The following is a 27,358-nucleotide window of genomic DNA, read 5'->3' as shown; positions in this document are numbered from 1 at the left end:
GCATGTGGCCCCCAACTGCTTACCCTTGAGGGAACATGACCCTTGACAGAAAAAAGCTGCCTAGTGCTAAATTAAAGAGTATTGGAGAATAGTGTTCATTTCAGTACGAAACCCTGAAGAGTCATCTCCAGTGAGAACAAATGGTGTTGGGCTCCATTGGAACCAGTGTTCTGACTGTGGCAGTTTTATATGGGCAAGGAAGGTGGCCTGTTGTTCAGTTTAATCAAGAACACGGGAACTGTTGTACTGGGCTTCTCATCACAGCAGTGGACAACCTGGTGCCCTTGGGAAGTCTCAGCAGGGTATGATGGAGATAAAAATTCCCTACTTAAAAAAATTCTTTACTTAGTTTGTTCATCCAATAGTTAAAGATTTCCTTATAACCTCAGTGATCAGTAACTGAATGGATGTGTTGTGGTGAGACAGGATCAATTGTTTGCTGCTGTACACTTAATTCCAAGTAACCCTGTAGATCGTCAACATCAAATGTCTATTCCTTTATCTTCACAAACACACACAGAGAGAACACAGGGTGTGTGTAGCCATCTACTCAAAGGTACAAGGGCTTTCTATGAAGCTGGGCTGGAGAAACACTGGCACTCCAGATGTCATTAGAAGAACTCACCTTCCATAGTCCTTGATGGTTGGCTGTTGAGTCCCTTAATAAATGGTGGGCTACAGGTTCCCCACCTCTGCTATGCAGCATGTCATGCTTCAAGGGAAGAATGGTGAAGTTATGATATTGGTATTGAGTATTGATCAAAATGGAGTAAAGTGTGCTAAGAAGAGGGGAGTTAAGAAAATGTGTTGCCACTGGTATCCTTTGTGTGATCAGTGTTAGTTTATTAGCTGTTCTACAATGTAAGATGACACTCTGCCAGGAGTACATCTCCTTTGTCGGCAGTGCTAGGCTTGGCAACATGGGAAGCAGACCTCTGCCAAGTCAAACCATTGGTCTCTCTAGCTCAGTATTGCCTGCCCTGACTGGCAGTGGCTCTACAGGGTTTCAGAAAGGGAGTCTTTCTTACATGGAGATGCCAGAGATTGAACCTGCATGCAAAACATGTCTTCTAGCACTGAGCTACAGCCCGGAACTAGCAAAAAGATCGCAAGCTTGGGATATGTCCCAATACAATATTTGTGTCTCATCAAAATGGGGAAGTGCAAGATAAGGAATCGAGATTTTATCGGGTAGCCTGGATTACCTAGGCAACACTGAAATGGCCCTTAAGGAATTTATGGTGTGCATTTAAATATGTGTTTATTTTTGCTTTGTGAAAATGGGGCTAACGACCCTCGACCCTCGTTTCGTAGTTTTTGTGACAGTCCCTGCTGTTAGGGGAATGACTGTGGGTGGTTTTGCTCCTTCACATTCCAGTAGATGCACATTTAACAGCAGTAACCTGACCATGGAGTGTTGATTTCCAGTATTCTGAGATATATTTTCTGTGTTATATATTAACTTGGTGAGAGGATTTCTCAGCATCTCTTGTTTTCCAAGGAGTGTGCTGGTGGCCCTGTATGCGGTTAAAGTTTATTTTGCCTTGAGACTTGATTTCTGTGGTCCTTTTCTGTTTTAGTCCTCTGCTGTGACTGCCAATAAAAATGATTTTCCGTTCCACCCTCTTAATTGCTAAACAGTGGACTGGGGCCACCAAGGCTTTTAAGCTGGATCCTGGGAAGTAAGTCCTTGGCCCAGACCAGAGACAGGAAATGCTTCTCTTTCGTCAGCTGCTGGTAATCTCTTACCATTTCAGGCTTGTTGGCAAAATGAACAACAACGTATTTGTTGCTTTTGTTTAGATAAATAAACAGGCTTGGAGGCAATAAAACATACAGAAGAGTAAACCACAGGAACAGCAACAGCAACAAACCCTCCTGGATGAGGTGACCAGATGTGAACTGCATGGAGCACCGAATGCTTGTTTGGTTTGATGTGGAGAAACTCCAGAAGGAGAGAGAATTGTTTTCATGTTGATTGATCATTTCTGTAGATACAGGTGTTGCGTATTGCATCAGTTCAAAAACTCAGCAGTGCGGCCAAATAGCCTTTTGAAGCTTGATGCTAAATGATGCTGTCTAGAGTCTAGAGCTCTGTGGCCCCATCTTCCCTTAACACATGTAAGGGAAAGCACATAGGAAGTTTTTGCCCTTACATATTGAAGCAAGAAATATACAGTGGTACCTCAGGTTAAGTACTTAATTCATTCCGGAGGTCTGTACTTCACCTGAAACTGTTTTTAACCTGAAGCACCACTTTAGCTAATGGGGCCTCCCACTGCTGCCGCGCTGCTGGAGCATGATTTCTGAACCTGAAGCAAAGTTCTTAACCTGAAGCACTATTTCTGGGTTAGCGGAAGCGTTTGTAACCTGAAGCATATGTAACCCGAGGTGCCACTGTAGTGTAAAACAAATATGAAGTGTTCTTGATTCTAATAAGTGCCTGTAAGCAGTAGAAAAGGGCCTTGGGATGGAGAGTGTAAAGCAGGAAAAAAATTGTTTGTTTGTTTCTCTAAGAAGCTGGAGCCAGTGGCTGCTCTGATTATGAAATGTTTTTTTCTGAAGCAATTATATTGCACTGGAATTTTATTACTCTTCAGCGTAAGCCAAATAATACATTTAATAAATAGTCATAGTGATCATAATGTAGCATTTCTATAGCATGCAAAGTGCTCTGCAGCTATTTCATTTCATCCTCACAAATGACTTTGGGATGTAGGCCAGGCTAAGGCAGCAGTTGGAACTTGCTCAAGGTTGCACACAGAGAGCTTCATGGGTGAGCCTCCCCATGCCACCTCTACATCCAACAATCAGCTCACTGACATTCCCCTGGTAGCAGCAGGGAGGGCTATAAGGACAATATGCTTTTAAAGAATGGTGGATAAGTAGGGGTGCAGACCACCTGGGCTCCATCTGATTGCTGAGACCATATTTATTTGCTGCATGAGCATTCTCAGGTTTTTTTCCTCAGCCCCAGGGACCACAACATCATTATATGAATAATGAAATCTAAGAGCCTTCAGTTAACATCAACATATCCCATTCCTCACTGTACAGTAATCAAGCCATGCACTCTAGTTAATTATGGAGCTGGAAGATGGTGTGTCTGCAAAAGAAAGAAAGAAAGAAAGAAAGAAAGAAAGAAAGAAAGAAAGAAAGAAATATTTCCATGACATAGGCTGCCCTATAGGTTTTGCTGAGCTGCAAGGTGTTTTTATTCATTTCATAAAATTTATATCTCACTTGATTAAAAAACCCAACATCCTCAGGGCCATTGACAAAAAGAACCGCTTGTCCACCAGATATGCGTACCTGTCCGATATACATGCATCTAGTAAAATCTCTTGATTTTCACTGTTCTTTCCTCTCGCTAAAATGCAAGTGAAATATCCTTCCAATTTCTTTCCTGCCCCCTGCCCCGCATCTGGAATTACTTTTAACAGGTGCTTTTTACAAAACGAATATAGGGAGAGTGGAGTTATGAAGAGAAGCAGGATTGTTCTTAGGCCAGTTTTGAATTTCAGCAGGGTGACAGGCTGCCAGAAGACTCAGCACACTTATGCAGCTTTCTAAGTATTTAGAATAGGCGTGCCAGTGATTTTTGGAGAGTGATAGGAGGTCTTATCCATTGTTCCCAGGATATGTGCCATACTCCGGTTTAACAAGTGAAGCACATTACTCATGTCTCTGCAAGACATAGCAGCGGAACATTTGTTGCCGTTCCAGGACAAAGCCCACTGATTTTGGCGTGAGCACTTAGGTAGCACTCATGATTTCAGTTATAGACTTACAAGGGATTGATCTTGCAAAGACTGTGCCCAGGGAAGTTGCTGAAGAGATTTTTATTTTGACTTCTTGTCCTTCCTCTATTTTATTGTTCTCTGTGATAAAACACTTCAAGGGTTTTTTGTCCAGTCATTTTTCTCACAAGAGCAGGGATGAGGATCATTATGCGTGGGAAATGGACGAAGCAATCGTGTTGTTGTGTACCACCATCCAGTTAAATTTCCTTGTGTGTAACTGGAGTGAGGCACCAGTATAGTATGTCTGTAACAGGAATACAGTGGTACCCTGGGTTAAGAACTTAATTCGTTCTGGAGGTCCATTCTTAACCTGAAACTGTTCTTAACCACTTTAGCTAATGGGGCCTCCCACTGCCGCCGCGCCACTGTCGTGTGATTTCTGTTTTCATCCTGAAGCAAAGTTCTTAACCTGAGGTACTATTTCTGGGTTAGCGGAGTCTGTAACCTGAAGCGTTTGTAACCTGAAATGTCTAACCGAAGGTACCACTGTAGCTGGTTTGGCTCTGCGGATTCACAGCACGCATTGAGTTCAAAGAGGCAGAGGGTAAATAACCATCTCCTAGAAACCATCATAGTACTGTTGGAAAGGTGAGGCTCCAATAGAGCTAGGCTTATAATGGTCAGTCTGTTTGGAGAATAAGTATACTGGCCAGAGATCTAGGTACTCCTGAATAACAATTCAATGACTGAATTTCAAATGAAATTCACCTTTCAAACTGAAAGGTGGTGGTTGTGGGGAATGGAGGGCGGAGGGTGGGAGTTCTCCAACCTCTGTCTAACAATGCCCCTAAAGTTGTTTGTACAGTAGTAGCTCTGGTTAAGAACTTAATCCATTCCAGAGGTCCGTTCTTAACCTGAAACTGTTCTTAACCTGAAGCACCACTTTAGCTAATGGGGCCTCCTGCTGCTGCTGCCGCGCTGCCGCCACGCGATTTCTGTTCTCATCCTGAAGCAAAGTTCTTAACCCAAGGTACTATTTCTGGGTTAGCGGAGTCTGTAACCTGAAGTGTATGTAACCTGAAGCGTATGTAACCCGAGGTACGACTGTACTGAAGATGGCTCAGGTAGTCAGCCATGTGAAAAGCTTCTGGTAAGGCCAGATTTCAGCAGAAGGTTGTGATGGTGTCGCTATATCCTGTGGAGAATTTTCAGGCCTAGCAGCTGTTCAGAGCCTTAATGTCCATGCAGAGTCCTGTGTTGTAGCCTTTCCTGGGCCTCTCCTCTTAAAAGGTCTGCACTGGGAGCCACCATTTAAATTTCTCAACATGCCCTGGGGTGACACTATTTCGTGGGCATTGTAGGAAAGTTAAATGGTGGCAACTGCTGGCACCACCTGCTGTTGCCACTGCCAGAACCCACCAAGATAATTATTCATTCCGTTTATCAGCCACAGGTTTTTGGTGATGCACAAAGTGAAAACAAATTAAAAATCACAACCATTCCACATTTGCTGCCACCCCCCCCCACCTTGTCAAACTTGGAGTCAGCCCTTATTTTTTTCCTACAGGTTTGGGAATTATCTGTAAACATTGTTTTGTGAAGAGAGTCAACATGCATTCTGACTGCAGCATTGTATATGTGCGGCTGAAATTGTGAAAAGACAACTGGTAGAAATCTGTTCTTTTGCCTTATCCATGCCAGGCTATGCAGTGAGACATTTTAATTGATATACATGGGAAAGGAATGCATGGTATGCTCACACGGAATCTGCTATGGCACTGTGGCTGATAAGGCCATTAAACCAGCTTTGTTGCTTAGGAAGCAGCCATTACTCAGAAAACATAACATGAGATCAGTAGCAAAAGGGAGCACAAGGTGTTTGTAAACTGTCACTTTTTATAACAGCTACTGCCATTAGCGTTGAGACAGGCGAGAACCGTCATTCGCCCTTTGGTCGGCAGAACAAATATGTCAGGCTGTGAGCGTGTGGCTAGGATTACAACAATCGAGAATTTGAAAGAACAAAAGGAAAGCAGTTCAGTGAAGAGGGCTTTGGAAGTGTTTCGCCCTTGTGAACAGCCCTTGTGGCTGTTGCCACATGATGTGGTAGTGGCTCACCTTTTGGTTTGGGAGCCGTGTGAATATGGTAGGGGAAGCAAAGTCAGTTCACTTGGTACTTCAATGTGAACCTATCCAATTCTCACTTCCTGAAGCAATATATGAACTCAAATGGAACTATCCCTCAAAGTGTGCACTCTTTTGAATTTTGCAATGCAGTTCTCCAATCCGCCCCCCCAATATGTACTAATTTAGTGGAAAGTGTACATAAAAACACACATGTTGGTGACAACAACATACAAAATGCATTATGTTTGGCAAAACTGCTTGTGAAAATGTGTGTCTTAGGAGGACTTTAAAAATAAATAAATCACAAACTGATGTGGAAGTGCGGTAAACTTAATTTAAGATTGGAAAAACGAGAAACTGAGAGGAGCCAAAATGGACAGATATGCTCACCCCTGTCCTTGTCTCAGCATGTGGTGACACATCAGCTTCAGCCATGGGTCCCTGGCTAGTGGTCAGGGAGGATGGGAACTGTAGTCTGAAAGGCCACAGCTGCTCTATCCCTGCTTTAGACTTTGCTCATAGGCAAAGTCCTTCAGCTCTTTGCTGCTTTTGGCTGCATTTTTTTGTTCTTTTTAATGTTTTTCAACATGGGGTGACCAGAACTGTGCACAGATTCTTAAACATAACTGCTCCACAGATTTGTACACTGGCATCTGCTATACCTCCCTTCTCACTTACAGCCTTGTATCCCATTGGTTCCTCTGTATATATTTCTCTTATATAGTCAAATGTTATGTGAAGGTGTCATTTAAAAAGCAGTATTTAAGCAGTGGTCCTGTGCTGTGCACAGTTTTTTGCAGCTGTCTTCCATGGAATGCAGTGGGGCTTTAATTCTCAGTACACATGTATAGGATTGCACTGGTAGCTTTAGCTCTAATGGTAAAGGAAGATAGTAAATATTTAGTCACTCTGAAATTCATGAAGTCTTTCTTGCCTGTTTTGATTATGTAACTTTTGCATATTGTCAGCAGGGCTGTGCGTGTGGCCACCACTGAGCATGTGTCTTTGTGGCGCTTTAATTCAGAGCATTGATTACTCCGCGAAAGACATCAAAACCAAATGTCAAAACTGCAATTATGTTGTGTTTTGTGGTGAGGTATGAAGGACGCAGGTGGCGCTGTGGGTTAAAGCCTCAGCGCCTAGGACTTGCCGATCGAAAGGTCGGCGGTTCGAATCCCTGCGGCGGGGTGCGCTCCCGCTGCTCGGTCCCAGCGCCTGCCAACCTAGCAGTTTGAAAGCACCTCCGGGTGCAAGTAGATAAATAGGGACCGCTTACCAGCAGGAAGGTAAACGGCGTTTCCGTGTGCGGCTCTGGCTCGCCAGAGCAGCGATGTCACGCTGGCTACGTGACCCGGAAGTGTCTCCGGAAAGCGCTGGCCCCTGGCCTCTTAAGTGAGATGGGCGCACAACCCCAGAGTCTGTCAAGACTGGCCGGTACGGGCAGGGGTACCTTTACCTTTACCTTTATGAAGCTAGTTAGTGTATGGTGAAGGAAACAGGGCTGGTTGTTGGAAGGAAGGATTTGGAGACCAACACCAGGGCAAGGAGGTTCTCTCTTCTCCCTTCCCTGCACACCGGAGGCATTTGCAGATGCTGTATCCTTGATTCAGGCAGTCTTGCATGCAGGCAAAGAATTACAAGCATGTGCCATTCCAAATCTGCTGGTGGGGATGCTCCAGTTGAATTCAGGGTGCTCCCTCTGTGGATCTGCATCTATTGTCAAAAATGGACTCATGGAGGATGGAGCAAGCCTGCTTTCCCCCTGCTCTGGAGACTAGTACCCGAACCAATGGATTCAAGTTACAAGAAAAGAGATTCCAACTAAATATCAGGAACAACTTTCTGACAGTAAGAGCTGTTTGACAGCGGAACAGACTCCAGGAACAAAGCTAGTTAAAGCTAGCAGAATATGCTTACTCCTTCTGCATTCACATTTTGGAATAAGAAATTAGCACAGATGGAGATTTTTTTAATTTTCTGTATTAGAGGCAAATAAACTAGTCCAGCTGTACAATAGTGATTCAAAATATTTTCCGTACAGCAGTACTGAGACAGCAGCCCCTCTCCCTTTGGCCTTTGAGTCACCAGCATGAGAAATCAATTTTGGCTGCTCTTCCTGAAGAAAGGCCTCCTTGTTAACGCCTTTGATTGACCTTGAGAAACTTCAAGCTTAAATGTTCACATCCTTTTTTTCTTGCTTGGCCCCTCTTCCCCTAGCTTATGTATTAATCTAGGTTTTTGGAGGTTTTTTTTAAGTGATATTCTTGACTAGGAGGTGGTTGCTTTAATTCAAATGACTCTAAGCTTGGGTTTAAACTGAAAAGAGTCAAGTTTCATTTAGTGCATTATTGGATTTCATTGTGAATTCTATTTTTCTGCAGTGAGTGTAGGGAAGTGGGAAAGGCTGTAGCTCACTGGCCTAATTGTGTAGAATTTATGAAAGTGAAGAAGTGTGATGATGAAACATCTCTATACAACAGCTTTGGAAGCAGGTCTTGGGGTCAAAGAAGCAATTTTATAATTGCAAGACCACAGATACATAAGCCTTTGTCAGAGGTCTAGTGAAAGAGACCTTTCTTGCACACCCTCCAACATTTATCCAATGAAAATAGGGATGTCCCATTCCATAATGATAATTTTACTATTTATACCCCACACATCTTACTGGGTTGCCCCAGCCACTCTGAGCAGCTTCCAACATATAAAAAATAAAATAAAATATTAAACATTAAAAAAACCTTCCCTATACAGGATTGCCTTCAGACATCTCATGAGTTGAAAAACTCCATAGCCTCCAACATTTCTCTAATGAAAATAGGGACATGCTAAAGAAAAGCAAGACACTCTGGGATTAAATTAGAAATGGGGACATCTTCTCTAAATCAGGGACACCCCTGAAAAATAGGGACACTTGGAGACACTGTTCTTGTAAGTGTTGTCACTAAGATTCTCCCCATTTTAAACTATTCCGGTGATAAGTAATACAGTGAACTCTATCAGTGTTTTGTTGGAGGAATGGAGGTAGATGGATTCTCCTAGCCCCCAAAATTTATGAAACCAAAGGCACACAAATATGGAGACCTTCAAAAAATGAATCTGGAAATGCCCCATAATAAATATCTTAGTTCTATTTTAGAGCTCCACAAGAGAGCTGAGTCTTCCATTTTCCACTTAGAAGCTGATCTTTGTTCAATGAAGGCCAGAGTGCACATCCTTGCTCTTAGATATTGTATAAATTCTGAAAAGGGAATGGGGCCCATTTATTACCTTCTGCTTTCAAGAAGATGCTGAATCTTAACATTAGAGTGACCTCATCTTGGAATCAGGAAATGCTACAAGCTGTTGATAAGTATGGCAATTCTTTGGTGGACATTCTGAGTTTGTAAGGCTTTGAGGTGGCATCTCATCACATGGAATCTCACATTTTAAAGCATGATTTTTGTGCTGATCACACTTCTGCCTGTCTGTCTAAATGTGCTATTGTATGCCAAACTACCCATTCAGACTCCTTACCCTCACTCACTATGTAACCAGCATCATAAATATGAAATGATAAAAAGGCTTTGCAGTTCTGTGACTCCAGTTTATGCACTGCCATAGTTGAAGGACACTGTCACTGGATCCCCTCTGAAGAGAGTTTGTCCGTGTGGAGGTAATATGCCTCACTACTTAGTGGTTTGCCTAAGTTACAAGGACTTAAGAATAACTCTTGTTCAAAGATTTAAATCTCCCAATAGATAGACAGATTGTGTAATTGATTAACTTTTTATTAGGGGACAGGTCCTCTTACACCTCTGAAAAAGAGGCCTGCGTTGCTTTTAGAGTGGCAGTTTTGAGGAGAAATGTTTGTGAGGATGATAAAATACTCAGGGGAGTAAACTCTTATTTGACAAAATGTCTGGTTGTAATAATTATTTTAATTGTGTAATATATTTTATTCTGTTTTATGTATTTTATCTTTTGTAATGGCTACAGCTAAAAAAATAAAAAAGGTAAAGGTAAAGGGACCCCTGACCATTAGGTCCAGTTGCGGACGACTCTGGGGTTGCGGTGCTCATCTCGCTTTATTGGCGGAGGGAGCTGGCGTACAGTACAGCTTCTGGCGAACCAGAGTAGCACACGGAAACGCCATTTACCTTCCCACCAGAGTGGTACCTATTTATCTACTTGCACTTTGACATGCTTTCGAACTGCTAGGCTGGCAGGAGCAGGGGCCGAGCAACTGGAGCTCACCCCATCGCGGGGATTCAAACCGCCGACCTTCTGATAGGCAAGTCCTAGGCTCTGTGGTTTAACCCACAGCGCCACCCGCATCCCTTAAACAAATAAATAGATTTATTTAAAAAACCTCTATTCCTGGCTTGAGGAAAATTAGTAGGCTTCCCCTATCTTCTGCCTGCCCACCCCTCCCCTGAAGTAATTATAGCTTTGACTGATGCATTTTCAAATGATTATTTACATTTAACAGGTATAACAGAATCTACTATATTGCAATAGTTTATATATTTTGCCAAAATCTTTTGATAGAACTTACATTGCAATAAATTGTTGGCTTGACAACTCTTGATATGTAGGAAGGCCTTTTCTTCTGCATTCCTTCAAGTACTTTTTATGATTAGGACAGCCATTTTCCAATTAAAACCACACCCTATGGACAAAGCATATAGGTACCCATATGTTACTCATGGATGATTTATGAAGGAAAAGGGTTATGAGTTTAATTGGGCAAACCATGCAGGGAGGAATTATTAGCTAAGTGCTACTATTCCTCAATACCACTGTCTGATTCATACCCTCCAACATGCTGTCGCTGAAGAAAATCGGGACACACGTCTCTCGGGGCTCCACTCCCGCGTGGGTAACTAACTTGTGCAAGAGTGTGGTTCCCCAAAACATGCATCTTTGGGGACCACGCTCTTGTGGGAGTCAAAACAGGACATCCCATGATCCAATCAGAAACTAGGATTTCTTCTGTAATTTTGGGATGTCCTGGTCCAATCGGGATGATTGAAGGGTATGTCTGATCCAAATTCTCACCCCTCCCTATTGGAGATTGTATTCACAGATTTCTTGCATTATGCTTAATTTGACTCTTACTGGAGGTAGTGATGGGTCTTTCCAGGGTATATGACCATAGTGGAACTGCCCATCTCAACTTAGTTGTGTGTGTGTAAAGAAGTGGGGAGTGGTATCTGCAGAAAAGAAAACAGGTTTCTGGCAGATTCCCAAGTGAGCAATAGAGAATCTTCTGTTGCCATGTTATCTGCTCCCTAGTGGGTCTGATTTCGGTGCGTTTCCTTTCTTATGGAAACTGGTCCTGAAATCTGAAATACAATAGCTTCTTAATGCATCTCCAGACAGGAAGCAATTAATTGCACTTTCAGTGATATTCTGTTGAAGGCAGGCTTCACATTCTCTAGGACATGGCTATAAAAGGTCATGTAAATGCATTAAGAGATTTGCCAGGTCAGGGTCCATAGAAAACAAGAGGAATATGGGGGAAACAGTTATTTGGAGAAGAATGTGTTATTATGGGGGGTGTCTTTTTTATCTCTGGGACTGAAAGGAGCCTCACAGTTGGAAGGATTGTTTCACCAGTCCTTGTTTTCAGAAAATGGAGCAGAGTGGAGAGGTGGATGTTGTCAGTGACAACTGCCAAGGATAAGACATGAGGGGAGATATTGTGAAGTCTGGGAAAACAGCCAGCAGAAAGAGGGAGTTCCATTTGTGCTGGGTCTTTGAGAGGTAAAAAGTAATATATCACAAAAATCCATTAGTTAAGTGATTAAGTTCTCAAACTTGGGACCCACCTTTGGGGCCCATGTGTTGTTGTTGTTGTTGTTGTTGTTGTTGTTGTTGTTGTTGTTGTTGTTACCATATAGGTCCATCTGTCTCCTCTCCCCCCTTCTCTTTCTATTCACCCCTACTTTCCCTTAGGAAGACCTTTGACAAAACAAAAGAGTAGCAGTGGTGGGACTCTGGTGCTTTTCAGTTGTGAGTTACACAAGCCGTCAGTTGCAAAATAACCCCTCTGCAGCGCCACAAATCCAACTCAATAGTGTAACGTTGGAAAATGTTGATCACTCCTCCTACCTGGGCAGTTATTTTTCTGCAAGAGCCTACACTGATGCCGAAATGCAGCATCGCCTGAGCTCGGCGAGTGAGGCTTTCTCCCAATTGAAGTGAGGGTGTTTGAGGACCGGGACATTCGCAGGGAAACCAAAATGCTTGTTTACAAAGCTATTGTGCTACCAACCTTACTGTATGCTTGTGAAACATGGACCTCTTATAAACGCCATCTCCAACTCCTCGAAAGATTCCATCAACGGTGGAATTTTTACACATCACTTGGCAAAGTAATACCAGTGTACCGGAAGAAACAAGGATCACCAGTGTTGAAGCAATGATTCTTCAACATCAGCTTCGTTGGACTGGTCATGTTGTGCGAATGCTTGATTATCGTCTTCCAAAGCAACTACTCTATTCCAAACTTAAAAATGGAAAGCGTAATGCTGGTGGTCAACAAAAGAGGTTTAAAGACTGTCTCAAGGCAAATCTTTTAAAAATGTAGTATAAACACCAACAATTGGGAAACATTTGCCTGTGAGTGCTCCAATTGGAGAACAGCCTTTACCAAAGGTGTCATGGGCTTTGAAGACACTCGAATTCAGGACGCAAGGGAGAAATGTGCTAAGAGGAAGGCAAATCCACACCATGATCAACTCCCGCCCGGAAACCAATGTCCCCACTGTGGTAGGACGTGTGGATCCAGATTTGGCCTCCACAGTCACCTATGGATCATTATTCAAACAGTGTTTATGGAAGACAACCTTACTTGGCTACAAGTGATCGCCAAAGAAGAAGCATAAGCATGTTGTGTTAAATGTTGTTAGCATTCTGGAAATGTTAAATGCTACTAGCATTCTGGAAACACATTCAAATGTTTCTACAAGTGAATATATACATGAAATATTCAGATTTCATACTTTTTGCTGGAATACTGGAGAGTGATATTTTGCTAGGTTTAGCATACCCTTCCAAAAGAACACTGTTGTTTTTATAGAAAGAGGGAGCTTGTGGATCCGGTTATCCAGACATAGTTTTATAGTTCTAGTAGGAGAAACCAAGGAATTCACAGAGATCTGGGTGAGGGGCCTGCCAGCATGATCCTGCTCCCACTCTTACTTGCATTCATTGTCTTTCTTCCCCAATCCCCACAATTGGTCTAGTAAACAGAGCTAATATCTGAATATTACATAGGTGATACACAGTTTTCCATACCTGCCCTAAAATGGACCATTGCCTTTTCTTTTCCTCCCCAAAAGTAGTTCACTACCAGCCTGTAGACCAGGAGGTTGTTAGTTTAAAACCTGAGTAATCCTGACGGTTGCTGGCATCTGTCTGTCTTGGGAGACAATGGAAGAATGCACCTTCAGGGGTAAACTAAAACTGTTGGAGAGTTACAGCTATAGCTGTAGAGACCAATACAGGAGAGGCATGTTTTATTGCAGGTAGGCAGATGAAGGCATCTAGTTTTGCTTCTACAGATGCACCGTGGTGTGTGTCCCTCCCCGCGCTTCTCCCAGTGGTCATTCCTCCTCTGGTCACTTCTGTGGATACATGGCCTGTCTGTCTGTCTCCAGGCACTGTTATCGTTTGCAAGGGATTCCCATATGATGAGGTCAATGTTGCCAGCCTTAACATCACGTTAGCAGACATCTTTGTAACGCAGAGTTGGTCTGCCAACAGGCCAGTGCCTGAAGCCAGCTCCCCGAAGAGCACCTTCTTGGGGATCCTGCCATCTTCCATTCTGTGGACATGACCAAGCCAGTGCAGACATCGCAGAGACAGAAGTGCGAACGTGCTAGGAATGTGGGCTTGGGGGAGCACATCTTTGTTGAGACTCTGTGCTGCCACGTGATGCCCAGAATCTTTCTGATGCAGTGCATATGGAAGGCATATGGAGAGTGTAAGCTGCCCACAACTCAGTTCCATAAAGCAGTGTGCTCAACACTGGTAAACCTTCATATTGGTATTGGTCAGTAGCATAGAAATGGGCAGATATGTGGCATATTGAGGCAGGAAACTGGCAATGAAGATTGTGCAATTGGAGATACAGTTCAGCTGTCCCAAAGCCATCTATACCTCTATAGGTAGATTCTAAAGGTAAAGGGACCCCTGACCATTAGGTTCAGTCACGGACGACTCTGGGGTTGTGGCGTTCATCTTGCTTTACTGGCCGAGGGAGCCGGTGTACAGCTTCCGGGTCATGTGGCCAGCATGACTAAGCCGCTTCTGGCGAACCAGAGCAGCTCACGGAAACGCTGTTTACCTTCCCGCCGGAGCGGTACCTATTTATCTACTTGCAGTTCGTGCTTTTGAACTGCTAGGTTGGCAGGAGCAAGGACTGAGCAACCGGAGCTCACCCCGTCACGGGGATTCGAACCGCCGACCTTCTGATCAACAAAATGCTGTTGTTGTTTAGTCGTTTAGTCGTGTCCGACTCTTTGTGACCCCATGGACCAGAGCACACCAGGCACTTCTGTCTTCCACTGCCTCCCGCAGTTTGGTCAGACTCATGTTTGTAGCTTCGAAGACACTATCCAACCATCTCGTCCTCTGTCGTCCCCTTCTCCTTGTGCCCTCCATCTTTCCCAACATCAGGGTCTTTTCCAGGGAGTCTTCTCTTCTCATGAGGTGGCCAAAGTATTGGACCCTCAGCTTCAGGATCTGTCCTTCCAGTGAGCACTCAGGGCTGATTTCCTTCAGAATGGATAGGTTTGATCTTCTTGCAGTCCATGGGACTCTCAAGAGTCTCCTCCAGCACCATAATTCAAAAGCATTAATTCTTCGGCGATCAGCCTTCTTTATGGTCCAGCTCTCCCTTCCATACATCACTACTGGGAAAACCATAGCTTTTACTATATGGACCTTTGTTGGCAAGGTGATGTCTCTACTTTTTAAGATGCTGTCTAGGTTGGTCATTGCTTTCCTCCCAAGAAGCAGGCGTCTCTTAATTTCGTGGCTGCTGTCACCATCTGCAGTGATCATGGAGCCCAAGAAAGTAAAATCTCTCACTGCCTCCATTTCTTCTCCTTCTATTTGCCAGGAGGTGATGGGACCAGTGGCCATGATCTTCGTTTTTTTGATGTTGAGCTTCAGACCATATTTTGCGCTCTCCTCTTTCACCCTCAATAAAAGGTTCTTTAATTCCTCCTCACTTCAGTTGTTCCATATAACAAAATGCTACCCAGTAGTAATAAATTGTATTGGTATTGGTTGGGAAGCCAGTTCATTTACACCACCCCACTAGCCACTAATATCATTACATTCATGGCACCTGGAGTGTAAATGCATATATTTTCCATGCAATTCTTTAGATACTGATTGATAGCATTGATGATTTCGGCTGCCATCTGAGCCACACTTACCTGGGAAGAGACCACAGTTCAGTGGTAGAGGGTATGCTTTGCATCCGAAAGGTCCCATGTTCAATCTCTGGTGTCTCCAGGCAGTGCTGGGAAAGCTTCGTGCCTGAAACCCTAGAAAGTATAGGTGACATTGAGATAGATGAGAAATGGTCTGAATTGTTATAAGGCAGCTGCCTAGGTTCTTCCTTTGGGAGGAAGCCTCACTGCATAGGATTTTGCTGCATGGCTCCCTAGGGAGTAAAAATTCCAGTATTCAAAGGATAACATTGTTATCTTTGTCCTTTCTTTCACTTAAAAGAAAGAAAACTTGCGTCAACCTTGGAATTATCTCTTAGCTGCATAAACAAATCCTAAATTGGAGTTTGATTTTATTGTGTTTAAGATTTTTAAATTAATAATAATAATATTAAAACAATGGAAGAACATTTCGTGCCATATGAACGAATTTAGATGCTCTCACCATTCAACCTTCACCCAGTTCTCCACTCTCATTTAACTATTTGCTAAAGGGACCAGAAATATGCATTCATCTCCAGTTACTTCTAAATATACAGAAAAGAAGAAGAAGAGGGGTGGGGTGGGGTGGATAATAAAGAGCTTGCCATTCAGCCTATTGTCCTCAACACTGTAATAAAATAGACACTGAGCAGTTGAGCTTCCTTATAGCATGGAATTAATTCCATGTGTGATTATTGTACATAAAATGAAAAGACAGCAGAGCCCTGCCCATAGTCTTACAATATAGTATTATAAGTATACACAGCCTTTTCTGTATGTTTAATAATACAATGTAGTGAAAACAAAACATTCTTGCCTGGAATAATGGCGAAAGAGTCATGCTTGAGTAGTCTTAGACGTTTGCAGTCACCTGTGGAATTCTGCATCAACACATAAAAAACAAAAACAGGTTGACTATATTTTAAATCAGAAAGCAGTCATGTAAATACATGTATACCTGGATTCTTCAAGCTGTTATCTTCCATGATTACAGGTTTGTACAACAAATGGTAATGCTGCATAAGGTGTCCTTTGTGTGGAACATTAAAAGTTCTTCTTTCACCTTGAACTTTGGAAACACCTCTCTTCTGAGGACTGTGACAAACTTCAAGAAAAAGTGACCATTGGTTGGTCTTCTAAACAGTAGAACTCTGTGTAAAATAACAAAATGACTTTTTCATTTTCATAGAGGTGGTTGAAAAGAGAAAATCTGGGCTAGAAAAAGGGTCAGCTCTGCAGACTCACAATATCCTGAAAACATGCAGTGAGAGGTGGAACCAGATTTTAAAATACATTAGGCAAAACGCTCAGGGAGAAAGGAAACTTGATGTTAATGATTCTCTGTTAACATTCCCCCAGCCCATTCCCCCACTCCCCAGTCTTCCAAAGCTATTCATGATTGTGGAGAGGAGTTAGAATTAGCTGACTCATGGCAGGGGCATCCCCCTATATAATGGGTATGTTATACACATGAAAAACAGAAGCCACTTTGTTCCAACATACTGTTGAAATCTGAAATGCTAAGTTCCGTGTGTAGATGTAGACATGAAATTGCTGTATTCTGCTGGTTGCAAGATAGGTGATGAGGTGTTCGGTGTCGGAGCGAAGGCAAAACTAGAATAAAGGGAAGCATTTGCCAAAGCTCCGTAAAATTAAATTATTTTGTTGCAAGCCAAAGGATAAGTCTCTCCAAGTTCTTTTCTTGCATATAATCTAACTCCAACTTGAAGTTAGTGCTGTAGGGCCATATTCAGGTGTACATATGGTGGCCGCTAAGAGGGCAAAAGAGAACACAGATTTGCTGAGTTATATGAGAGCTGGGGAACCAGGGGCCCTCCAGATGTTGTTGAACTCCGGCTCCCATCAGCCCAAGCAGTATGACCAATGACCAGGCGTGATGGGAGGTGTAGTTTTTATGCTGTGAACTGCCCTGTCACCTTCAGATGAAGGGCGGCATACAAACAAACAAACAAGCAAACAAGCTCAACAGTACCTGGTGGTCTACAGGTTCCCCATCTCACCCTTGTAGGGAAGATTGTGCCCAGGTAACTGGTGTGTTTGGGACGCGGGTGGCGCTGTGGGTTAAACCACAGAGCCTAGGACTTGCCGATCAGAAGGTTGGTGGTTCGAATCCCTGCGACGGGGTGAGCTCCTGTTGCTCGGTCCCTGCTCCTGCCAACCTAGCAGTTCGAAAGCATGTCAAAATGCAAGTAGATAAATATGTACTGCTCCGGTGGGAAGGTAAACGGCGTTTCCGTGTGCTGCTCTGGTTCACCAGAAGCGGCTTAGTCATGCTGGCCACATGACCCGGAAGCTGTACGCCGGCTCCCTCGGCCAATACAGCGAGATGAGTGCCACAACCCTAGAGTCGGTCACAACTGGACCTAATGGTCAGGGGCCCCTTTACCTTTACCTTAACCTGTGTGTTTGCTCCATCTACTTTCCGAAGTGTTAACTGTTGATTGACCACTCCAAGGCGCCTGCTAGCTGTCCCTGCATAGGATTCTTTTAAACTTGTCCTGGACCAGGCAGCCTTTTCAAATAGAGGCATGTCATATGATAGCTCTCAGACAGAGCCCTGGCCTCTGTAAAGTAGTATACATGACCCCCCGCAGTAGACATTCCATAAGAACCTATCCCTCTTTCAGACTTTTTTCAACAATGTTGGGTGGGTGGGTGGGGGGGACCCAAACGCTCTTTTATCTGTCTCCAGCGTTAGCATTTTTAAAAAATAGGTTCTTTCTTTTTGCCAAGGAACATGCCTTTTGAATATGGACAGCCCAGTTGTCATAATCCTTTAATGAGATTTACAGATAATAGGTTTATTCAATTATGGGGTCAATAACAGCTTAAAGGAAATATGACTGGGGTAGAGAACAGTTGTTCCGTGGCGTATGTAAACATTTGTTTTGTTTTATCTTGGGAGGATCTTGACACGAATAAATTGGAAATCCAGCGTGTTTAGGGTTTTGGCAGGCTCTCCCTCAAATACCCAGACATAGGTGGGATGCTATTATGTTGTTCTGTGAGGTACAGGAGATTGCAGAAGTGCCTTCTGACCCTGCACTTACAAAGCAGTGGAAAGCTGAGGTAATGAGTGTGAGATTTAATTCTGAGCTACACCCCAAAAGTTCATTGAAAGGTGAAGCTTTGACTTTTCTTTTTAAATTTATTTTATTCCTTGAAAATGTATCAGGTAGAAGAACAGCATGAGTTAGTGCCTGCAGCAGAGCTGGAAGTTCATGATGGATTTCCACAAATGATTGAAGGAAGGAAAAAACAAGATCTGCATCTAGCATAAATCATGTAAACTATATATGCTTAATATATTTGGGCTGCCAAATTTGAAGAAATCCTTGGTGGAGGTATAAGGAATGAAGGAACAAAAGTGATAGTTTGTGTGCCTGTTTGAGTGCATGCCGTCTGTTGGTGACTTTTGAGTTGCTTCAGTGCAAAAGGAACTTTAGGCTATTCTGCTTCTGCCAAGATTTTGAGCCTGAGCTATCAAACCGTTGGATGAACAATGGAATGTTGACTTACACTGGATCATTCTGACAGCAGGAAGATGATAATTCAGGAGCAAGCACATCAGAGATCACATCTGCCTAGCAGCACAATCCTGTGTATGTTTACTCAGAAGTATGTCCCAATGAGTTCAGCAAGACTTACTCCCAAGTAGGCCTGCATAGGACTACAGCTGGACATAGCAATCCTAAGTGGGATGGTGCAAAGGGGGGAATAGTTTTCCACTTCTAAAGTCCTACAAGTTGTGGGCACCATGGTTCTTTCTTTTTGCTCTGGCATTAAAAATTTCTACCCACCTTGAAATGTGTGTGTGTGTTATCCATACCAGTTATGGGCTGTAAAAATTTATGGGTTCTGTCCCAGAGTCTCTTGAGAGAATATAGTGCTTTGGATCCAGCATATCCAGTGCTGCCTCTGCCCTGCCCTGCTTCAGGGCCAAATCCTGGCTATGTCCATGGAGCTTTCAGTCACCATACCAGAGGCCTCAGCAGTGCATATTCCCTCCACCCCCCAAAAAAAAACAGGTGAGCTGCTCTTCATTGGTGGAAAGACACCTCTACTCACCGTAATCCCCTCCAGTAGATGGACCTGAGAGTTAGGATTATTCTTTAAATTGTATTAGCTAATTGTATTGTGAAATATGTGCGCTCTAAATAGAAGCACAATTAAATAAATTTTTCATAGCTCTGCAACCAATTGAAAATTCATTTCTACCAAAAATAAATAAATAAATACATAGCGTGACTGCAAGAGTAAAAATAGTATCAAAACCAAAATTGAAAACTTACATAGAAACAGAGATTCAATCTAAATACAAATAGCGGAGTGTATAAATTAAGACCCATCCAGATCATGTTCCATTGTTCTTTCCAAACATAAATATGTGCCTGCCAGCAGAAAGACCCCAGAGACTGGGGTCCTTGAGATGCAGGTTCCAAAAATACAGGTGCCACCATGTAAAAGGCCTTGTTCCATTCTTCAGTAGGTACTTCAGTAAAGAAGGGACTGCTGACCAAAGATAGATCTTAAGGGATAGGAAGGAGCATATGTGAGATAGCCCTCATAAAAATGCACAAGGCGCAGACCTTTGGCGATGTAAATCAGTACATAGATTTAGTTCTGGAGAACAATGGGAGCCTATACAGATGAGGAAGAATGGGAGTGATAGAGTCAGGACTGGATTTAGGGGCAAGTGACTCACTTAGCTGCCCGGTGTGCCTGGCATGAGTTGTTTACCAGTCATCCCCTCAATAGCTGAAAGAAGGTTGCACACAGTTAAAATTTGCTTGTAGAGCTACTAACACTTTGTGCCCCATATTGTGTTAACATTCACATTTTCTTCTAATTTCACAGGAAAATGTACAGCATTACTGCCCATTTAGTAGATGGTGTGTGAGAGAGTTATGGTCAGTTATTGTATTCAGACTCATGCATGGAAATCTACACTTGCATGTGACAGGAATAAATCATGTATGCCAAGTGTCCATCAAAGTCATGAAATGACTACAAATGTAATAAAAAAACTGGTTAATCACCTGACTTTTGAATATGCTCTTTCATTAAATGTGATTATCTGGAATATTCCCTATTCTAATAAAATCCCAAGCTTCAGAAATAATGCTATTGCTTCATGTTTTTGTAAACTGCTTTGAGGTTTTTCTGTACAATCAAGCGGTATATAAATTTTATGCAATAAATAAATGATAAATAAAAAGTGGGTGCCCAAATGTATTTTTCGGCTAAAAATAGGTCTCTGGTCTGAAAAGGTTGAGGACTATTGTGGACTGAACCAGGAGCATGTAGCAAAACATGCAGTAGTACTGCAGGGAAAAAATAGTCAATTTCTGATGATCAGGTTATGTTAATCTGATGTTAATATCAGCTATTTTGTTCAGAGGAGGCTCCCAATGGAATGTATCTGGTAGCATTGGTTATTCTATTCTGCTGGAAGATTTCACTTCCCATCTTTTCAACCCGAGGGTAATAACTTGTGGGGACACATACAGATTATGACGCTGAGCTGGAGTGAACTAGTGCAAATCTGTGCTTTGGGTGAATTTAGAAGAACCCCACACTACATCTGCCAGGGACTGGATTGGGCAGGGCATGTTATGCTTAGACATGTTGCTCACAATCCCAGCTTTGCTTGTTAAAAAAAATGCCATAGGCTTTTTCACTTATTTTCTACTTGGAGACTTTGAATTTGATTGCGTTGGAAAGGTTAAATGAAATAAAATGAGGTCCCACTTCCATCACCATAACTTGCTGCTAGGCACCCAGTGTTGCCAGTTGTGATGAAAAGGCAAGATGTGAGACCTTTTTGTTGCTGTTGACTCTATAGATGTCAGCACCAGCTGCTTATCCAAAGGTTCATGGGCAGGATGTGCCCAGATACTGGCCCAAGACTTGCACAGCTCCTCCTTATTCAGTTGGGGTTGAGAGATAGATAATAATAATAATAATAATAATAATAATAATAATAATAATAATAATAATAATAATAATTAATTATTTATACCCCGCCCATCTGGCTGAGTTTCCCCAGCCACTCTGGGCGGCTCCCAATCAGTGTTAAAAACAGTACAGCATTACATATTAAAAACTTCCCTGAACAGGGCTGCCTTAAGATGTCTTCTGAACGTCAGGTAATTCTTTATCTCTTTGACATCTGATGGGAGGGCGTTCCACAGGGCGGGCGCCACTACCGAGAAGGCCCTCTGTCTGGTTCCCTGTAGCCTCACTTCTCGCAATGAGGGAACCGCCAGAAGGCCCTCGGCGCTGGATCTCAGTGTCCGGGCTGAACGATGGGGGTGGAGACGCTCCTTCAGGTATACAGGACCGAGGCCGTTTAGGGCTTTAAAGGTCAGCACCAACACTTTGAATCGTGCTCGGAAACGTACTGGGAGCCAATGCAGATCTCTCAGAACCAGTGTTATGTGGTCCCGGTGGCCACTCCCAGTCACCAGTCTAGCTGCCGCATTCTGGATTAATTGCAGTTTCCGGGTCACCTTCAAAGGTAGCCCCACGTAGAGCGCGTTGCAGTAGTCCAAGCGTGAGATAACTAGAGCATGCACCACTCTGGCGAGACAGTCCGCGGGGAGGTAGGGTCTTAGCCTGCGTACCAGGTGGAGCTGGTAGACAGCTGCCCTGGACACAGAGTTAATCTGCGCCTCCATGGACAGCTGTGAGTCCAAAATGACTCCCAGGCTGCGCACCTGGTCCTTCAGGGGCACAGTTACCCCATTCAGGACCAGGGAATCCTCCACACCTGCCCGCCTCCTGTCCCCCAAAAACAGTACTTCTGTCTTGTCAGGATTCAACCTCAATCTGTTAGCCGCCATCCAACCTCCAACCGCCTCCAGGCACTCACACAGGACCTTCACCGCCTTCACTGGTTCTGATTTAAAGGAGAGGTAGAGCTGGGTGTCATCTGCATACTGATGAACACTCAGTCCAAACCCCCTGATGATCTCTCCCAGCGGCTTCATATAGATATTAAAAAGCATGGGGGAGAGGACAGAACCCTGAGGCACCCCACAAGTGAGAGCCCAGGGGTCTGAACACTCACCCCCCCCCCACCACTTTCTGGACACAGCCCAGGAGGAAGGAGCGGAACCACTGTATGACAGTGCCCCCAGCTCCCAGCCCCTCTAGACGGTCCAGAAGGATGTTATGGTCGGTGGTGTCAAAGGCCGCTGTGAGATCCAGCAGAACTAGGAAACAGCTCTCACCTTTGTCCCTAGCCCGCCGGAGATCATTGACCAGCGCGACCAAGGCAGTTTCAGTCCCATGGTGAGGCCTGAATCCCGATTGGAAGGGATCCAAATGGTCCGTTTTCTCCAGGCGTGCTTGGAGTTGTTCAGCAACCACCCACTCAATCACCTTGCCCAAGAATGGCAGATTTGAGACTGGGCGATAGTTGGCCAAATTGGCCGGGTCTAAAGATGTTTTTTTAAGAAGCGGTTTAATGACCGCCTCTTTCAGCGGGTCTGGGAAGGCTCCCTCACAGAGGGAAGCATTCACCACCCCGCAGAGCCCATCGCCCAGCCCTTCCCGTCTCGCTTTTATCAGCCAGGATGGGCAAGGATCAAGGAGACAGGTGGTCGGTTTCACTCGTCCAAGCAGCCTGTCCACATCCTCGGAGGTAACAGATTGGAATTGATCCCATGTAACAGGACCAGACAGAACTCTAGCACTCTCCCGCCCTGGCCCTGCTCCCACAGTGGAGTCTACCTCCTTCTGAATCTGAGCGATTTTATCTGCAAAAAACTTTGCAAAAGCATTGCAGGAGATCTTGGGGTCCCTACCAGGCCCCGGTGGTACAGGTGGTTCTGATAGATAGAGTTGTGTGTCATCTGTAAACTGATGACACTGCATTCAAGTCCCCAGATGGCACCTCCTACCAGTTTCATATAGATACGGTGACCCAAAGGCATGCACCCAATGATTCAGAAGTCTTCCAATGCTTCTCTCTAGTTGTTGTCCCCTAAGCAGAAGTGCTGCTACTGTAACACAGGCCTTCCATTCCCCACCTCACAGAGCTGCTCCAGGATACCATGGTCAGTGATATCAAACACTACTAAGAAGTCAAGCAGAATCAACAGGTAGCACTCCCTACGCCTCTCTCCAAATAAAGGTCATATGGTAAGGCTGACTGGGGCTGTTTCAGAGCTGTTTGCAACAGAGATTGAAATGGGTCTAGATAACCTGCTTCATCTAGACATGCCTGTAGTTGGCTAGCCACCACACTTTCTGTCACCTTGCCCAAGAAAGGAATATTTGTGACTGGGCAGTAGGTATCTGAGACCTCAGGGTGCAGGGCGGTCCTCTTTGGAGTGGATGCACAGCCTTTTTTTGTTCAATGTGCTGGGCATACCCTTTCCATAAGTGAGACATTAACTGGATCCAGCTGTGAGATCTTAAAAGATGCAATGGACACCCTAATTTATTTTTTTTGTGCGTGAATACCTAATACATATACTGTTGCCAGTGATGATGTGTATGGGGAGGGAAGTCCCTGATTTGCAGATAGCCCATTTCCTCCCCCCCCCCAAGTCACAGTAACTATGGATATGATCAAGCCAAATACAAACACCTTTTTAGTCATGCTCATTTGAATGGCAGAGTTATAAGCAAGTATTTAACTCTCCTGTTAAATGAATTGGGTTCAAAACTTCTTAACTTTAGCTACTGACGTTAACAGTTTAACTAGACAGGAATCCTTCCCTTGTGTGACTGGAGCATATCTACTCCCCTGCAAGTTTCCTGCTGTGTTCCTCCTCCTTTAGAAATGATATCTCTAAAGAAGAGATATCACTGCTCTCTCAGTGCTGATGTTAATTATTTCAAGTCAAGGAAATTAACTGTAATCAGCCAGGAAGGGGAAACATCGCTGCCTCCTTTTAGTATCAGTTCGGGGCAGGGAGGAGTTTAACGTGCCCAAATACTTTTGTGAGCTTCAGGGGGAAAACAGGAAAAATGCTTACATGGTGAAGCAATCGAGCAGAATTGCTGGCTTCCAGGTATGCCTTTTTGTGTGTACTTGTGCATCGGACAGAAACAAATGCATCTTCAAGTACGCTTGTGGCTCGAACACTCTTGCCTTTGAGAGCCTTGCCGGCTGTGCTGTAGTTAGTTTTTGATTTAATGGGAAGCAGGCTGCTGGAGGGGAGGGCTCTGTTAACCACGCCTCCACTAGTTTTATATCTACTTGGAAGAGAGCGGCATGCTTCCTCACCCCGGAGCTCCAGAGGACACAGATCAATGTGAATTCTTCCATTCACCACTCACTGCAGCGCAGCACATCTCCCCCTCCAAGCAACATTTTAATGGCTCGAGCTGAGCTCAGCATTGGGCTTCTGCTGTTGCTGACCTGTTGCTTATCCAATGCACAGGGCTGGAGTTGGCTGTGGGGGGGTTCAAAGGAAGAAACCCTCCCACCCACAGAAGCTGCCGGTACTACTGAGGAGCAGACGGCACAGCAACTTGCCACGCCTGAGGCTGCCACCCTGAACACCCCCCTTGAAAGCACTACCCAGCAGAAGGGGAAAGTGTGGACTATATTCACCCTGAAAAGGCCGGACTTGACTGCAACCACAACAATCCCTTCAGCTACATCATCTTCTGAGCTGGAAAGCAGAGAAGGAAATATTGCAGGGGTAGGGGCTGAAATATTAAACGTTGCTGAGGGAATCAGAAATTTGGTTCAGCACTGGGACGAGAAGACAACTACAGGGACAGAGAGGACCGAGGCACCTGCAACAGCTGATCTTCTGACAGCAGCTCCCACCCCTGTGACGGAGGCAGTGAGCATCCAGAATGCTACTGCCAACTCTACCGGCAATGTGCAGACCTCCCTGGAAGCTGGGCAGCCAGAGCTGGTTCTCTCAGTGACTACAAAGCCTGCTGTTCTCTGGAACAAGACTAAAGTCCTCTTAAAGAAGCCTGAGATTCCACCCCCAGGTAGTGCTTCTTTCTCATTTTCACCAGATGATCATGCTGGTGGCACCAGGTTGGCTTTTCAAGAATCCACAGATGCGGGGCAAGGAAGTGCCACCACCCCAGGAACAAGGGCACCCTGGGGAGCTTTCGCAGAAAAACAAGGAATTTTGTCCAGTGCAAATGCTTTGGGATTGCAGGAGCTTCAGGCTAATAGCAGCCGCATGCATGCTGGAATTCCATCCAAGGTGGTGGGTGCTTTAGACAACCGGCTATTCAATTATGTTGCAGATCCAGACAAATCAGTCTCTAATGGCAATAGAACCCATCTCAGCCTTAAAAGCCACCCCTTCCTTAAGCATTCTGGGATAGCCCTAGCTGATGCACATAAGAACCACTCTAGTGATTCTGTTTCTAATTTGAATGCAATTAATGTTATGGATTTCCCCCCTGCCAATAACTCTGACTCTCCTGAGTTTCTACTAACCTACACTATGCAAGATTTTAGCAATAGTAGCACAGGGCTTCCTTCCTTCTTTCCTGGATTGACTCCAACAGCTGGCCACTGCTTGCCCTTACCGACCAATCTGTCATATTGCAACAACCTGGGCATGAAGCGTTTCCGAGTGCCGAATTATTTGCATCATGGCAGTGAGGAGGAAATTCGGGCTGCTTTGCATGAGTGGGAGGGGCTTCTTAAAACTCGGTGTCACCGCTACTTGGAGTGGTTTTTCTGCTTGCTGCTGGTACCTGGGTGTAGTGCTTCTCTTCCAATAACACCTCCACCATGCCGGGGATTTTGTGAGGCCCTGAAAGATCTGTGTTGGATTCATTTGAAAGAGGGGCATCTTCCGATATCATGTGACTCTCTCCCAGCGGAGGATGGTGTATATTCATGTGTGTTTGTTAATGTTTCAGCAGGTAATGTGGCAGGGGCAATAATATCTCTTACCAACTCTTTCTCCCTCTCTCTCTACAACCAGGTAAGCTAATTCTGTGATGGATTCTGGTATTAAAAACAGCCACTTTGCAACTTTAGAACACAAATCAAGCTTCTCCATCTTTCAGGAAAGGGCATGAAGGAGGTGTCTATTTCTCTTTCACTGACAAGAAGGATGATCGTCCTGGTGCTGAGCATTGTCCTGAGCCATACATTATAGCATTAGCTGCCAATCTGTGGAATGGATACCACTAGTGGCGAAGGGAAAGTATTGTGGAACTCTCTGAAAGTGCAGGAGAGCCCATGACTTGGCTGTAGCCCATGTATTTACATTGTAGACTACAGGGAGAGCCACCACCAACACACCGGAGGCTACATATGTACTGAATGTACAGTAGAGATATGTATACGGTGGGCTTGACTTGTGACTAACTTGTCCAGATTATTGGCCACCATTGCTTTTGATCAGCCTTTCTCACCCTGGTGTCCTCCAGATGTTTTGGACAGCCCCAGCCAGTATGCCCAATGATCAGGGATGACACCAGTTGTAGACTAAAACAACTGGAAAGGACCGGGTTGGGGGTGGCTGCTTAAGATTCTAATCCTTTTAACATTTGGGAAACTTGAACACTACAGTGAGAAATTAATGGGAACTGGGTGAGAGATAAGTTGATTGAGGGCATGCATATAATTGTCACCTTAATAGTGTGTGTGTGTGTGTGTGTGTGTGTGTGTGTGTGTAAAAAAAAGATAGAGAGAGAGAGAGAGATTTTCACTCATCTGAAGTGAATGAAATCAGTGGGCTGTAATTAATAAAAATTTCTTTGGTTGCTTCATTTAACAAAAATATTTCAAGTGAAGCCTCTTCATATTTTAAGAATGCATGTAATCCCATAGTGACATATGTGGTAATGAATAACATCTATTGGTGCTTAAAAATGCATGAGAGTAGGAATATGATAGGAAACTCTTACGAATCAAATACCTAATTATTATTGTTGTGTGTGTCCTGTATTGTATCCTAAGTGATCTAAATTTTTAGTGTGACATTTGGAGAGAAATACAACTTAGGTTATCACCCCCACATCTTCATATCCAGCACATTTACATTTTAAGCTATGCAATGTAATGCCCTTTTACCAGGTCCTTTATCTCTT

At 44.1% G+C, this 27,358-nt stretch overlaps 1 protein-coding gene across 5 annotated transcripts in view; it reads left to right on the top strand.

Annotated features, from left to right (window-relative positions):
* Positions 1-27,358, top strand: part of COL18A1 (collagen type XVIII alpha 1 chain) — a 151,983-nt gene that overhangs the window by 46,270 nt on the left and 78,355 nt on the right. Inside the window, exon 1 of one of the 5 annotated variants that reach the window (XM_083698937.1) lies at positions 24,344-25,285. The exons of 2 other annotated variants lie outside the window; for them this stretch is intronic. In XM_083698937.1, the coding sequence (XP_083555063.1) occupies positions 24,652-25,285 (634 nt within the window). In that variant the 5' untranslated portion in view covers positions 24,344-24,651. Of the gene's footprint in view, positions 1-24,343; positions 26,183-27,358 lie in introns of those variants that run through there. 2 more of the 5 variants (XM_083698935.1, XM_083698936.1) reach the window with 2 other exon arrangements.

This window comes from Podarcis gaigeae (genome assembly GCF_964106915.1).
Source record: "Podarcis gaigeae genome assembly, chromosome: 1".
NCBI classification, from domain to species: domain Eukaryota; kingdom Metazoa; phylum Chordata; class Lepidosauria; order Squamata; family Lacertidae; genus Podarcis; species Podarcis gaigeae.
This window is presented reverse-complemented; position numbering and strand designations above follow the sequence as displayed.